This window comes from Nerophis lumbriciformis, linkage group LG09, assembly GCF_033978685.3.
Source record: "Nerophis lumbriciformis linkage group LG09, RoL_Nlum_v2.1, whole genome shotgun sequence".
Lineage (NCBI taxonomy): Eukaryota > Metazoa > Chordata > Actinopteri > Syngnathiformes > Syngnathidae > Nerophis > Nerophis lumbriciformis.
Window position 1 is genome coordinate 29881479 of NC_084556.2, and position 16343 is coordinate 29897821.

At 42.3% G+C, this 16343-nt stretch overlaps 2 protein-coding genes across 4 annotated transcripts in view; both read left to right on the top strand.

The window, feature by feature from the left end:
* kcnk4b (potassium channel, subfamily K, member 4b) overlaps nt 1-4974 on the top strand; it is a 47570-nt gene extending 42596 nt beyond the window's left edge. For both annotated transcript variants that reach the window (XM_061963391.1, XM_061963392.1), the window contains 2 exons: nt 4014-4156; nt 4226-4974. In XM_061963391.1, coding sequence (XP_061819375.1) covers nt 4014-4156; nt 4226-4789 — 707 coding nt within the window. In that variant the 3' untranslated portion in view covers nt 4790-4974. The remainder of the gene's footprint in view (nt 1-4013; nt 4157-4225) is intronic.
* Nucleotides 4975-14604: 9630 nt separating this feature from the next.
* The window catches only part of esrra (estrogen-related receptor alpha), a 33041-nt gene continuing 31302 nt past the window's right edge, over nt 14605-16343 (top strand). The window contains exons 1-2 of one of the 2 annotated variants that reach the window (XM_061962029.2): nt 14605-14931; nt 16082-16175. The gene's annotated coding sequence lies outside the window, so the exon portion shown is untranslated. The remainder of the gene's footprint in view (nt 14932-16081; nt 16176-16343) is intronic. The other variant, XM_061962031.2, reaches the window with a different exon arrangement.

Here is a 16343-nt window from a genome sequence, read left to right on the forward strand (position 1 = left end):
TTTATTTTGAAAGCCTGAAGGACAAGCGATAGAAAATGGATGAATGGATGGATTTTATAGGTTACATGTGCTACACTGAGGATTTTTTTTCATGAAATTTTACTGGGAAATACAGGAACGGGAAGATATTAAACTGTGATCAAAGCATGTGACATGATCCAACATGACAGTTTTACATTTGTTCGTTATTTTCATGTTTCGTACATTTTCCTGCCTTGGTGCTCCCTATTTTAGCTGTACTTCCTGTTGGATTCCTTGTTTTGCTGCACCTTTACTTTTTGGTAATTTTTTTGCCTGCACATCTGTTTTTCATTAGTTAATCTAACCTATTTAGTTTCACCTGTTGCTCCTTGCCGGTACTCGATCATTGTGCTTTGTACCTCAGAAAGTGTTTGTTTCCTGTGCCCTTTCATGCTGCACGAGATTTGTTTTGCACGACCTGTGTTTTCCCTAATTAACCTTACTTCTTGCCTGTACATCACCTCCGTTGCTCTGCATCCTGAAGTCCAGACCAGAGACTGTAACAGCATGTTGCTTTTAGCTGCAAGTCTGTTTTAGCTGTTAGTTTGCTCGTTTTGAGCCATTGTGTTGACTTGATTAATGTGAAACTGTGCTGGTAAAACCTTAACAAGTCAGCCATAAACATCCATCCATCCATCCATCCATCCATCCATCCATCCATCTTCTTCCGCTTATTCGAGGTCGGATCGCGGGGGCAGCAGTCTAAGTAGAGAAGCCCAGACTTCCCTTTATCCAGCCACCTCATCCAGCTCCTCCCAGGGTGATCCTGAGGTGTTCCCAGGCCAGCCGGGAGACATAGTCTCCCCAATGTGTCCTGGGTCTTCCCCGTGGCCTACTACCGGTCAGACATGCCCATAACACCTCCCCAGGTAGGCGTCCCGGGGGCATCCCGACCAGATGCCCGAACCACCTCACCTGGCTTCTCTCAATTTGGAGGAGCAGCGGCTTTACTTGGACCTCCTGCCGAATAACAGAGCTTCTCACCCTATCTCTAAGGGAGAGCCCCTCCATCCGACGGAGGCAACTCATTTCGGCCGCCTGTACCCATGATCTTGTCCTTTTAGTCATTACCCAAAGTTAATGATCATAGGTCAGGATAGGAACATAGATCGACCTTCCGGCTCAGCTCCTTCTTTACCGCAACGGATCGATACAGGGTCCGCAATACTGCAGACGCCGCACCGATCCGTCTGTCGATCTCATAATCCACTCTTCCCTCGCTGGTGAACAACATTGCGAGGTATTTGAACTCCTCCACTTGGGGCAGGATCTGCTCCCCAACCCAGAGATGGCACTCCACTCTTTTCCGGTTGAGAACCATGGACTCGGACTTGGAGGTGCTGATTCTCATTCAAGTCGCTTCACACTCAGCAGCGAACCGATCTAATGAGAGCTGAAGATCCTGGCCAAATGATGGCATCAGAACCACAAAAAGCAGAGACCTAATTCTACAACCACCAAACAGAATCCTCTCAACGCCCTGATTGCGCCAAGACATTCTGTACATAAAAGTTATGAACAAAATTGGTTAAAAAGGGCAGCTCTGGGGGAGTCCAAACTTCACTGAAAATGTGTCCAACTTACTGCCGGCAACACGGACCAAACTCTGACCCTGATCATACAGGGAGCGGACCGCCACAATCAGCCGGTATACCCCATACTCTCCGAGCACTCCCTACAGGACTTCCCAAGAGACACAGTCAAATGCCTTCTCCAAGTCCACAAAGCACATGTAGGCTGGTTGGGCTCCCATGCACTCTCAAAGACCCTGCCGAAAGTATAGAGCTGCTCCACAGTTCCACGACCAGGACGAAACCCACACTGCTACTACTGAATCAAATGTTTAACAATCCGGCACAGCCTCCTCTCCAGTACAGCTGAATAGACCTTACCGGGAAGGCTGAGGAGTGTGATCCCACGATATTGGAACACACCTTCCGGTTCCCCTTCTTAAATAGAGAAACCACCGTCCCCAATGTCCACTCAATATTGCAGAGTCTTATCAACCAAAACAGCCCCATAGTATACAAAGCCTTAAGGACCACCAAGGAGCTTTTTAACTACCTCGGTAACCTCAGCCCCAGAAATAGAAGAGCCCGCCACAGATTCCCCAGGCACTGGTTTTTCATAGGAAGACATGTAGGTGGGATCGATGAGGTCTTTGAAGTATTCCCTCCATCGATCCACAACATACTGAGTCGAGGTCAGCAACACACCAGCCCCGCTATACACAGTGTTAACAGTACACTGCTTTCCCCTCCTGAGGTGGCGGATGGTGGTCCAAAATCACTTCAAAGCCGTTTACCATGGCTTCCCCGAACTCTTCCTATGTCTGAGTTTTTGCCTCTGCGACTGCCAAACCCGCGTGCCATTTGGCCTGTCCGTACCTGTCCGCTGCCTCTGGGGTTCCATGAGCCAAAAGGAGCCAATAGGACTCATTCTTCAGCTTGACGGCTTGATGGGTTCTGGAATTACCGCCCAGACAGACACCAACCACCTTGAGGCCACAGCTCTGACTGCCCACCTTGACAATAGAGGTACGGAACATGGTCCACTCAAACTCAATGTCCAGCGCCTCGCTCGTGACATGTTCAAAGTTCTTCCAGAGGTGTGAATTGAAACTTTCTCTGACGTGAGACTCTGCTAGACGTTCCCAACAGACCCTCACATTGCGTATGGGCCTGCCAGGTCTGTCCGGCATCCTACCCCACAATTGGAGCCAACTCACCACCAGGTGGTGATCGGTAGAAAGCTCCGCCTCTCTCTTCACCCGTGTGTCCAAAACAAGAGACCGCAAATCCAATGACACAACCACACAATTGATCATTGACTGCGGTCCAGGGTATCCTGGTGCCAAGTGCACATATGGACACCTTTATGTTTGAACATGTTGTTTGTTATGGACAATCTGTCACGAGCACAAAAGTCCAATAACAAAGCACCACTCGGGTTCAGATCTGGACGGCCATTCCTCCCAATCACGCCTCTCCAGGTTTGACTGTCGTTGCCAATGTGAGCGTTGAAGTCACCCAGCAGAACAAGGGAATCATCTGAGGGAGCACACTCCAGTACTCCCTCGAGGGAATCCAAAAAGAGCGGGTACTCTGAGTTACTTTGCGCAAACAATAGTTAGGACACGTCTCCCCACCCTAAGGCGGAGGGAAGCTAGCCTCTCGTCCACCGTGTTAAACTCCAACGTGCAGGCTCTGAGCCGCGGGGCAACATTAATTTCCACCCCAGCCCATCGCCTCTGGCTGCTTGCAACGCCAGAGTGGAAGAGAGTCCAGCTCCTCTCAAGAGGACTGGTTCCAGAGCCCTTGCTGTGCGTAGAAGTGAGTCTGACAATAACCAGACGGAACTTCTAGCTTCTTCAAAGCTAGTATCTGTAGCCGAGGATCGAACCGCCAAGGGATCCTAACTTTGGCCGCCGCCCAGCTCACACAGCCCCAAGCCTCTATGCCCCCTCCCATGAGAGGTGAGCCCATTGGAGGAGGCACCCATGTTGCCTCTTCGGGCAGTGCCCGGCCAGGCCCCATGGGAAAAGGCCCGGCCACCAGGCGCTTGCTATCGAGCCCCACCTCCATGCCTGGCTCCAGAGGGGTGCCCCGGTGATCCGTGTCCTGGTGAGGGAAATCTGAGTCCTCGTTTTTATCTTTTACATGAAGGTGAGTTGCTTTTTTTCTGGTCCCTCACCTAGGACCTGTTTGTCTTGGGAGACACTACCAGGGAGCAAAGAAGCCCCGTGACAACATAGTTCCTAGGATCATTCGGACATGCAAACTCCTCTACCATGATAAAGTGGCAGCTCAGAGAGGAGGAGCCATAAACATTCAAGGATTAATTTCGCTTGTTTTAAATTTCCCAGTAAATCTTTTTTTTTTTGGTATGAAAGATGAAGTTTTTATTTTATCTGCTGTATTGGTGTCTTCTGTCCTAAATTTTGATTCGCAGCACATGTATGGAAGTGTTGACGTAAACTCATACTCTTAAAGGGGATTCGGGACTGGAGGGCAGTGACCACTGGTACAAGCCTCTGGTGTGGTTCTGGATCTTGCTAGGTCTTGCCTACTTTGCATCCGTCCTGTCAATGATTGGGAATTGGCTTCGAGTTCTATCCAAGAAAACAAGAGCTGAGGTACTTTTTCCCCCTGTCTTGTCATTTGTCTGTATCGCATCATTGCTGAGTTTGCGTTCTCCGTGCTAGATGGAGGAGCTACGAGCTCACGCCACCGACTGGACTCAGAACATCCAGAATATAGATTTTCGCATCGCAGGAAAAATTGATGATCCCTTCAGACGGCGTCGGCGAAGGCGGCGCCATGGTGCTCGCAGCCACGGCCACGGTGGCTCCGCTCCTGGAGCTCCTGACGGGGAAGGAGACCAAAATGAAAGCGAAACCGATTCGGAATCGTACACGTCTTACACATCCGAGTCCGAGTCTGGATCAGAGTCAGAAGAACCCACGCAAACAGAGCAGGTCCCTGAAGTTAAGAAGGACCCCCACTTTTCTCAACCTCTGGACTATTTTGGGGAGAACCTAGCCTTCATTGATGAGTCATCAGATGCTCAGAGTGGTACAATACACACAGATCCTCAAATGAGTCCAAAACGCACCCGTTCAGTCAAGAGGAAACACAATAGGAGGCCAGTCCTGCAAATAAGCCCCAAAAGTGACAGAATCAAACGGTCCAGTCTTAGCAAACAGGAGCACAACGGAACAGCAAAACCGGTTCAGAATGTACTGGCGCCGCCAAAGCCTCAGGTTTGATGCAGCGTTAGCACAGGAAATGAATCAGCAAAAAAAAATCCCCTTTGTTGGACAAATCGGCAAAAAATATAGACAAGACTGATTAATATAGCAAGCTATTTGTGAAAATTGTATATTTACAGGCACATGGAATGGAAATGTGGCACAAGTGTTGGCCTTATGTGGTTTGCAAATAATGTTCTTACTTTAGCACGTATGCCTTAATCTTGTGATTGATGACTGTTATGTCTCATATGCACCTGCGTTTGTCTGAGGCATTGCTGCTCTCTACTGGGCTAAGAGAGAATATTCACATTTGATATTATTTATTTATGCACTGTATTCAATTTTAATGAAGTCCTCCAAGATCATGCAGAAACAATTTTTTAAAAAATCAAGAAGGACAAACCAAAAAGTCATAATTTGGTGGTGCTGATTTGAGATAATTGCCTGCAAACAAATCTTTGTGTACTTTTTTGGGTGTTTAACAACATTTTCTATGTCAATACTTGCATTTTGATTGCCTTATGAAGTAATATCACCAGACCTCGAACATGTAAATAATAAAGACAGGAAATGCAAGCAGTGTGTTGTTCAAATCAAGTCCATTTTACAACAGAAGTTATCTCGAGGTGTAGAACCTTCAACATAGGCAGTTGTTATACAGCTGTATACCCTGAAAAGGAAAAGAAGAAAGAATCAAACGGACAGATTTATTTAAACATTTGTAGGTTCTGTTTTATTTATTTTTGTGGGTGGGGAGGGGGTGGTCACCCTGAACAAATCATGCATCAAATCAATTTCCAGTTTGATTTTGAAAAAGTCTAAAAATGGTTTCACATACATTAAAAAAGTGAACAAACCTTGTAATGGGTTGGCTTAGGGGCCCCCAATGTAGGAAGCCTGAATAGAAAGCCGCTCCTCACACAGATAAATATGAAGGGGCAATGGTGACCCTTATCAGCCGTACCTCCGGAAGCAGGGAGAAGCAACCACAAAGAGACTGCATTGTTTACTGTGTAAACAAAGTGCATGATGACAGTGCTGATAAATGTTGTGCTCTAGCTGACACTGTAAACATTACAAACACACGCTTATGTTAATTGATGCTATCTGAGTTGGTGAACTCAAATTTCCAGTTTTACAGAACTCTTGCACAACATTTGACAATTGGTTTTAATTCTTCCTTTTACTAAGACTTTTGTAGGTGGGAGCAGTTTTAGAGTCATGTTCCAGCATGACTGTTCCATAGTTCCTGGTTCGTCAAAGGCATGCTTGGGGGAATTTGGCGAGAAGGAACATTGCACTTCAAACACCTTCAGGATGAACTAAGTCATACATTGTCTGTGACTTTTGACCTCATATTTCATCCTATTATTACTTCCTATGGATGCAGGTGTCCCAATACATCTGTCTACATGGTGCACGCTGGTGAGGACACATTTAGGCTCAGGCTGCAAGACTGGAATAGCACACATACCGACAAGAAACACTCATGCATGCTGTAGAGGACTCAAAAGTCTGACTCAGCACCATGCAAAGATAGATTTATTATGAAATATAGGAAGTCAGAAACGAGCAAACAATTGCTAAAAGCAATCGCAAAAAAAGGCTGAAGGAAGAAATGTGTTCAACATACATGAGAGTGAATGGGATCACACAGGCTGAATATCACATGAGGGTTGATGATCGCAGACAGGTGATACACAACAGGAAACACAATGACAGGAAGTAACGTGTCTGCAATGGGTAACAAATTTTAAAAAAAAAGAATCAAGCGTGACATAATCATGTATTTTTCTAAGTCGACAGTTTATACAAGAACAGAGATATCAAAAAAAATATCCTTCAGATTTTCAAACATGCTAAATCATTTCAATGTAGGTCAAAATGTGTCGTTAAATATATTGAACTCCGCTTTGTGTTGTTGGGGGAAAAGTCAGCAGTTTGAACAGAATATATTACATCCTTGCAGAAAAGCAAATAATGGATAAGACTTTTGTAACTCTCAGCCCTTAATATGCCTTAAACTTATTTATTAACACATTTTAAATGGTCAAAATGTTTAGTTGGTCGCCACTAATAATTCATGAACGATAAGTTGAGCTGGCCTTTAACCTGGTTGTCATGCAAACGCTACATTCGCGCTTCTGTTGCCTGCAGCGCCGCCTTTGTCTCCTTCTAGAGCGGCTAGCGGTGGTACGCGGCTCTAGGTCCTTTCGGCCATAGAGATAACCAGATTTGACGGCGCGCTGAGGCAGCCATGCTACGCGACGTGCTTGCGTGGCGGCCATTTTACCGGGAGTTACCGTTTAAGGCAGGGGTCGGCAACCCAAAACGTTGAAAGAGCCATATTGGACCAAAAATACAAAAAACAAATCTGTCTGGAGCCGCAAACAATTAAAAGCCGTATATAAGTCTTATAATGAAGGCAACATATGACGTAAGTGTATTAGCTATAATAGCCTACTATCAAAATGACTATTTGTCGGAGACTGAAGCAAATCTTCGTTGACAGAAATGTTGACATTTGATATTTGTTCTTCACATTTTTATACATCCATCTTTTAAATCGTCACCAGTATTTTTAGACACGGTGGAAAATTAATTTCATAAACATTATATAGATTCACCCGGTCACAACATTAGGTCCACCTGCACACTTGACTTGGAAAGTGAATATAAAACTGCTGTTTTTAGCAACATTTATGTTGCTGCATGTCACACATATGTGTTGTTATGCACATGCCAATATTAAATGAAAATAATATTTTATCTTACCTTTGTTGTGTTTCCCCTTGACTTGAAGCAAAGGGGAGGAAGCTTTGAATATTGCAAATTCACCTCATCGCATATTTTTGGGGGATATTTTAAAAAAATTTTAGGACCATATTACGGTATTTAAAAAAATGTCTACATTTTCAAAAATAAAAATGACTAACTAAACTAAACATATCAATACTACAGTTGTATTGGCCACTAGATGAGACCAAACCAATCAGAGTGCACTGTTTAGTATCATGGTCACTGATTGGCTCAGCCTGGGGCAGTAATGCTATATTGGATAAAATGACTGTAAAGGTGACTAAAGGGTGTTATTTAATGTTTAGAGGGTTCTCATCTAGTTTAACAAATACAGTATATACAGATGGTCATGAACAATTTTTTTATGTGTTTGCTATTAAAATGTAATCCTTTTAATTAATGATTCCTACTTCGTGGAGTGTCATTTATCGCGGTCATGTCCGGAACCAATTGACAGCGATAAACGAGGGACAACTGTATCCAACATTGTAACATTTATAAGTCAGATAAGACAACATTCATCATAGGTCCCCTTTAATTAGCTAACATCAGTCCATAATGACTGACACCATATATTAGAGATTGATTGAATCTATAGCTGAAGGCAGAGATTGTTTACACATTGGCAATCTAAATTAAATGTGAGAATGTGGAGTTTGTCAGAATGAGGGAAGTCTTATGGTACAAATGAAGAGTCCAAATCATCCCTCTGCTGGCAGCAGCAGGAAAAGAGCAGCAGCCGACTTCATGACATTCACAGGGGAGTGCAAGTATGCCAGCGTGTGTGTGTGCGTGTGCGTGTGTGTGTGTGTGTGCGTGTGCGTGTGCGTGTGCGTGTGCGTGTGCGTGTGTGTGTGTGTGTGCGTGTTTGCGCACGTGCGTGTGTGTACGAGTATGTGTGTGCGTGTGTGTGTCCTCCAGTAAAAGGTCACCCACTGCCAGTGCACATCATCACAGCCTGCTGACTTCCTGATTGTCATGCCAGAAGGCTGCCTGTCATCTTTATACATGGTACAGTAAACTGTTCATTTGCCATGGGAGGAGGGCGGGGCCTGTTAATGCTCACTAGCTTTTTACTCGTCATGCATGTACGCATGCAACAACACCCTGTATAACAAACATAGCAGCACAATATAGATCACATTTCACATTAGTTACTCGTTGAATGCACATAAGCAGGTCAAAGTGTGCAGACATGAGATGCGTTTGAGATGTATGAATATCATTGATTTTCAATAGGACTTGAAAATATGACATGGAAACACAATGCATCATGGGTCTTACCATGAGGTTTATGAGACTGTTTCAGTTGTGTGTGTGAGAGAAAAGCATTTCAGTTGTTTATGTGAGAGCATTTCATTAGTGTGTATAAGAGTGTTTCAGTACTGTGAATTAGAGTGTTCCAGTTGTGTGTATGAGAGCGTTTCAGTAGTGTGTATGAGTGTTTCTGTAGTGTGGGTGAGAGAAAAACATTCCAGTTGTTTATGTGAGAGCATTTCAGTAGTGTGTACAAGAGTCTTTCAATAGTGTGTATGAGAGTGTTTCAGTAGTGTGTGAAAGAAAAACATTTCAGTTGTTTATGTGAGAGCATTTCAGTAGTGTGTATAAGCGCGTTTCAGTAGTGTGCGTGAGAGAAAAACATTTCAGTTGTTTATGTGAGAGCATTTCAGTAGTGTGTATAAGAGCGTTTCAGTAGTGTGTATGAGATAGTTTCAGTAGTGTGTGTGAGAGAAAAACATTTCAGTTGTTTATGTGAGAGCATTTCAGTAGTGTGTATAAAAGTGTTTCAGTAGTGTGTATGAGAGGGTTTGAGTAGTGTGTGTGACAGAAAAACATTTCAGTTGTTTATGTGAGAGCATTTCAGTAGTGTGTATAAGAGGTATTCTGAATAATGTCCCTAACGGCCCCTCATATCTTACTGCATCGGTATAGCAATCTTTACATCGGGTGGAATGCAAGACTTCTAAAGTCCTAAAATTGTGTTGTTTTTTTTAACAAGTTCCAAATATGTCGCAAACGTGCTGAATCAATAACTGCAAGAATGGTTGTTATGATCGCTTCAGGAAAAAAGGATTTGGTGAGATTTGTCTAATTTCCAACAGCTTAGTGAGAAAATAAAGAGATGATGAATAGTCCAGATAGCAACCGTGAGATGATCAAACCTGCCATCACTCTGGTAAGTTTGAATCAATGCCTGTTTTATTCTGTTGCACACATAGCATTTAGTAGGCTGTAATCGTTAGCTAAGCTAAGTTAGCTGTGGGTTAGGAACAACGCACAGTATTTGGGGAAAAAAGCAATACCCCCATTCATAGATCAATAACTGGTAGGATTTTAAATATTTCCCACATTAATGGACAGTGTATTTCAGACTTAAAATATATTTAGTTTGAAACAAATTTCTCCTGGAGACATCACATAGTGACAAGTCCTGTTGACTTAATACCTTCTGAAAGAACAACACTCTTCTCTTTGTGATTTAAAATTTAGAGGTCCTGCAAACAACCAAAGTTGGTTTGTCCATGAGCATTTACAGACTTGGCATTCCTAAATGTTTGGCCTGTAAAAAACCCAGACTCCGTTTATGACCGAAATACAGGACACGTTAAGGCAGCCTGCTCAAATCGGATGTGCTCACATGGATCAATTCCACCAATTGTACTTAATTTGTAAGGTGGTGAGCCTTTAGAATAAGGTCCAATTTTTTTTGAGATTTTTTTTTCCTCCAATCTTTTTTAATCCAGTATGTTTTTCTCTCTCACTGTACTGCTAGTTGAGTACAACCATGTCAAAAAAAAACTTTGTCCGGGGACAATGACTACCCAGCCTCCACAATGCATTGCCAAATCACCTGCCTTTTCAAGCCCAATAAGAGGGGGGTGTCCAAAGTGTGGCCTGGGGGCCAATGACTACATTGCTAACGATGTAGTACGCATGAAATAAAGTTAATTACTCTACCAATTATAAACGCCCAACAACACATCGTATACGTTATATGTTTTTTAGTGCAACATAAAATAGTCAGAAGTGCTGATAATGGATATTAGAGAAGCTTAAATTATTGTATACACTCAAAGCAGCAATCTTTGAAATCCAACTTGGCGGTGAGGACTCTACGACTTTCCGAGTATAAGTCTAACCTCGGAAGGCCTACCTGTTAAAACTTCCGACTACGAACTCGGTATTTCCAACTTCTCAGTACAAATGGAACACACCACATACAGTATAGGTGCATGGACTTTGTGTACAAATAAAGGTAAGACCACAAAAAAATCACATCAAGAAGTAAGTCTATTTGAAAAATGTTTTGACTTGAATACTAAATCAACACTAAATCGAGTGAGAAAAAAGCAAGTAGTTTTCATTATACAACGCTTTGTATTGCATTGCCTTAAACCGAGTGTCACCAAATTCGCGGCTCTCGAGTCTATAGTCCCTGGAGCATTTTTAAAAAAGGATTGAAAATGGAAAAAGATGGGGAAAAAATATTTTATTTGTTTTAGTATGTTTTTGTTTTTTTTAGGACAAACATGACACACAACTTCCCAATTGTTAGAAATGCCACTGTTTAATAGTTTGTGTATGCTTCACTGATGAGAGTATTTGGTGAACATCCTTTTGTTCTACTAATTTTGGCGGTTCTTGAACTCACCATAGTGTGGACTGTGACGCAACAGTTTATTTACATGTAAAATCTTCCACTCCTTCTTTGTCTCATATTGTCCACCAAACATTTTATGCTGCTGCGATGAGGTGGCGACTTGTCCAGGGTGTACCCCGCCTTCCGCCCGATTGTAGCTGAGATAGGCTCCAGCGCCCCCCGCGACCCCGAAGGGAATAAGCGGTAGAAAATGGATGGATGGACATTTTATGCTGTGTGTGAATGCAGAAAGGTGAGCTTTGTTGATGTTATTGACTTGTTGGAGTGCCAATCAGGCATATTTGGTCAGTGCATGACTGCAAGCTAACCAATGCTAACATGTTATTTAGACAAGCTGTATTGGCATATTGCATAATTATGCCTTGTTTGTAGGTATATTTGAGCTAATTTAGTTTAGTTTTGCATGTCTCATGACACATTATTTCTGTATGTGATATTGGATGCATTTTTGTGTGCCATGTTGTTCCAGACCACAGCAAACATTACCTAGCTTGCCAAAGATTGTAATAAATCTGTTAAAAGAAAACAGCCTGCCGTTTCCTTTAACTTGGACACACATCTATACATTTGGCCATTAAAAGTCAGTAATTTCCAGGAGTTATCTCATCTTCTAAGTAGCTTCTGTATACTAATGGTTTGTAATATTGTAATATTATATATGTATATATATATATATACATGTAATATTATATATGTATATATATATATATATATACATATATATATATATATATATATATATATATATATATATATATATATATATATATATATATACACATATATATAAACCGGGGTGTCCAAACTTTTTCCACCGAGGGCCGTATAACGAAAAGTATGCAGCCCTTTTGGTATTTTTTATTTTGTAAAAAAAAAAAATCTAAAATCAGAGATTATATATATTTAAAATCAAAACTTGATGTGAGCTTTGTGTTAAAGGTGACAAAGTGTGCAATATTTAGTTATTACTGAGGTGTCTAAAGTGCGGCCGGCCAGGGGACCATTTGTGGCCTGCTGCTTGAGTTTGATGGCCCACAACATAATGTCCGAAAAAAGCAACAATACAAATGTAAGGAAAAATAGCAAAAAGATGGTAACAGGCAAAAAAGCAGAAATTTTGATTCTAATCATTAATAATAGTACAATGTGGCACTTATAACACAAAGCGGACACTAGGTTTTAATGTATGTTTGTTAATACTTGGCATGTTTTTTTGTTTTTACAAAATACAAACTATCCAAATGGGCCTCACAACCTTTCACTTTTGAAAGTTTCGACACCTTTACTTATTAATATCAAATGTTTGCCTTCTTTTCTCAAAACATTATGTCTTTTTACTATTTTTCCTGATATTTTTACTGTTGCTTTCCGACAACATGATGTGGGCCAACAAAACTCGAGCTGCAGGCCACAATGCCCTTCGGGCCGCACCTTAGAGATCCCTGATTTAAACTACATTACATATATTTGATTTAAATTATGATGCTTCTGGAGAGGGTGGGTGTGGTTTCATTTACAGTCTGGGAACAGCTTGCAGACATAACAAACAGGTTTTAAAAGCAAATGTGAAACAAAATGTACCAATATGTATCATCGAGACCAGCGATTTTCAAACCGGGGCTCCATCTAGTGGTACACCGAAGACTCACAAGATTAAACTACAGTGTTTTATTTTTCTATATTCAAACAGTGTTACTGTTTAAACTGTGTGTAATGTTATAGTGGCCAACGATATGTTATTATATATTATTCTGCCTTGTTTTTAATGAATACTTAGGCCCACTACGCTACTGTATTTTAATGTTGGTCATGAGGGTGGTGTTTGGAGAGTATTTTCTGAGGTGGTACTTGGTGAACAAGGTTTAAGAACCACTGATAAAGATCACAAGGAAATGTTTTGAATGTGTAGTTAAAATCATTGTTGGTCCCCTTCAAACACCGTAACTGTTGTAATTCATCTTATGTTTAGAATATTTCTGTGCATTTTGGTTATAAAGAGCTGCAAAGTGTGCATCCTACTAACCTAGTCATCAAACCGTTATGGAGCAGACGTCTTACCAGTGACTCAATGATGCAGTAATGTGCTTTTCCTGTACATCAAACACATATGCTTCTTGGTATTTATGTAGTCTATCAGCTGACACCTGTCTCAGGTTAGGACCTGCTGTAACAAGCACCCCAGTGACCCCTAGCTGGCATTCACTGTTTGTTTGAACCACCATTCAATATAGTTAGTTCAAGCATGTCCCGTGACATGTAGATAAATCTTGCAATGCATGAGCGCATGTAACAGTAAATCGTATTGTTTGATTTATATGCTAATTCAAAGTTCTAAATCCTGCCTATGCACAGTCAGGTTAATAACGCACACTGCACCAGCACGATGCAGTCCCACAGAATCGCAGTGTCTGCAGCAGACTTCATGACCTTGCTTCAAGGTCGCAATGACACTGCCGTCAGTTCCCCCCCCCCCCCCTCGGCCAACCTGCACCCACAGCACCGTTTCATGCCTGACCACTGCTAGGCGCACCTTTTTACACTGCTCTATGGGGGTGGAGGGTTAATTAGTGCAGGCACAATATCAGCTAAATATAAACAAATGCAATGCCAATTATCTTTATTAATACAGCTCTCATGTAATGTCTTCTTGTTTTTAAAATAGAGAGTTGGCACAACGTCACTGTATGCTGCACAGTTGCATTTTGGGTAAGTGTTACATATGGTGTGTCCCATAGCTCCCTCACTGAGGTGAGGTAGGCCATTGGTCACAAGACCAAAAAGCATGACCACATTTTCCATAGAGGTGTGCTTGCTTTTTCCCTCTCTCTTTCTTCTGTCTCTCTCACTTTCTCTTGTCAGCACTCCCAAATAGATTATGATTATTTCATGAAAAAAGCACAATATTGTTTGGCATTATGATGAGTTACAATGAGTAAACTGACTTTATGTAGTTATGTATTGGTAAATTAAGATATGCGGATAGTGCACGTGCACATGTAGCAAACTCACCTGAAAGTTAACTATTCTATTTTTGTAATACTTACTCTGTGCCCCCGTTATGAAGTTGATGACGCTTTTGGACGATACGCACTGACGTCACGGAGAAAGCAGACGCAAATTGGACAGCGGGAGGAGCCAAGGCACGGGACAGAGGCTGACGTCACTGAGCCGCCAGCAAGTTTGCGAGTAAAACTAGCAACAACGGAATCGTACAACGTCAAAATAAAACAGTAATTAATATCAAAATCAGATTAAACCCTCACTTGCTAAAGTACGCACATGTGAAGTTGCCATATTTTACATTCAAATTGCCTATTTTATTTTAGAGTAGTTTACAACCTGAGAAGTGTGCGTAAGATTTAGCTACAACGACCGGCGGTGTTTTATTGTGAAAAGCATACACAACCGGAAGTTGTATTTCAATATCTTGAACTCGACTCTTAGAAACAGCTTGAGCGGTGGTAGTCGAAGGCGATATTTTTTTTTATCACCACCACCAGTGTCTGGAAGCAAGCAGGAGAAGAAGACGGTATGTCGTCGATTGCTGTCATCACATACTTCCCGGTAAAGTCGCCGTGAGGTGTAAAGAAACGTGACATTGCTCGGACAGCGCTGTTAAACTGCTACAAAAAAAAAACACGGTGGACCTGCCAGTCCCAAAGACCTGCCTGGCTCCAGATTAAGACAACGCGACCCGGTAGGTGTCACCACAAACGTGCGGGGTATCTTAATAGCACATTAATATGAGTATTTGCGGGTGTTTGTCAGTTTATGCATGTCTTGTCGGTTGTCGCTTGGCTTGTATGCACGCTGAAGCAGAGTGGCTATTCACGTTATTGGGGGTAGGGTGCATAAGCCGCAGGAGAATTCATCATTTAGTGTAGTCGTTATTTACTGGCCCCGCACCTCTTGTTTATGCCCATGCACAAAGGACCACTTGCAGACATCATCAGCGGTATTAAAGTTACACGACCAAGCCCCTAAGTCTTTTATGAACCTCCACAAAACATTTGCAAACATTGAGTAAGTCGCAGCAGACCAAAACTACTTCATTGCTGTGATAAATATTTCCTGACTTCTTCCCTCAGTCCCTGCCTTAACACACTGACCTCTGGAAGTAACCAAGGCTGCTGCGGGCCCCAGGATTGAGATCACTGATCTGACGGCGTAATCCACTTTGGCAATTAACCTTTTCACCGGTTGGAGATCAGTAGGCAAGGTCACCCCTGGGTGCCTGTTCTTGGCTGCACAACGGCAGCATGTCCAAAGCTCTAAAATACTTTTAAGTGCACTTATTTGATGCATGCTAGCGAGTAGAGGACATTGTACTTTACACATATGGCACTTTCAGTATGCCGGTTCAAAGTCTGCAAACATTTATATCCCTCTTCTCTTTTGCTAATTTGGTTCCATATCTGAAGTAATCAATAAAGTACTATCTATCTATCTATATCTGCGCCGCCAACTAAAACATGTTTGAAATAATTTTGCACAACTTGTCCATGTAATGATTGATTTACTAAGCGCTGCTGCTACCCAACTTTTCAGCGTCAAACTTAGTACAAGTGAGAGACAAGGTGTTGGCTCCGCTGTCTGTCCTTGAAGCATTCCTGTGACTTTGACCTTTGGAGTGTATCACGCAGCATAAGGGAAGAAGGGGGGTGCGGGGGTGTGTCTCCATAGATCCAAATACATCCAGGTCAGTATACATATCAAGGAAGAACAGACAAATGCTTGACAAAAAAATAACGTTGCCGTGGTCACCACACTGGATCGTGCTTTTAGTGCCATGATTTGATTTGAATGTGGAAAATATGTAACTGCATGAACCTTCATTCACGTTGCAGGACTGATACATCTGAGATCTGCAACCGAAAGCCGCAACAAACACCAGGAGTCATCACGTTCTGTTAAGGCTTCAAATTCCAGTCCAGCAAACAGGTAATGCCCTCTTGTAGCTATTGTTTGAGCTTAGACCACTATTATGCAGTGTGTTGATATAACCTTACAATGCCGTTCTGTCACCGGTTAAGTGCAATTGAGGATTGAAGAAACTAGGCTTTTCAGTTGACGTTAGTAGCATTTTGTTTGGAAATGATTGTGCAAAGG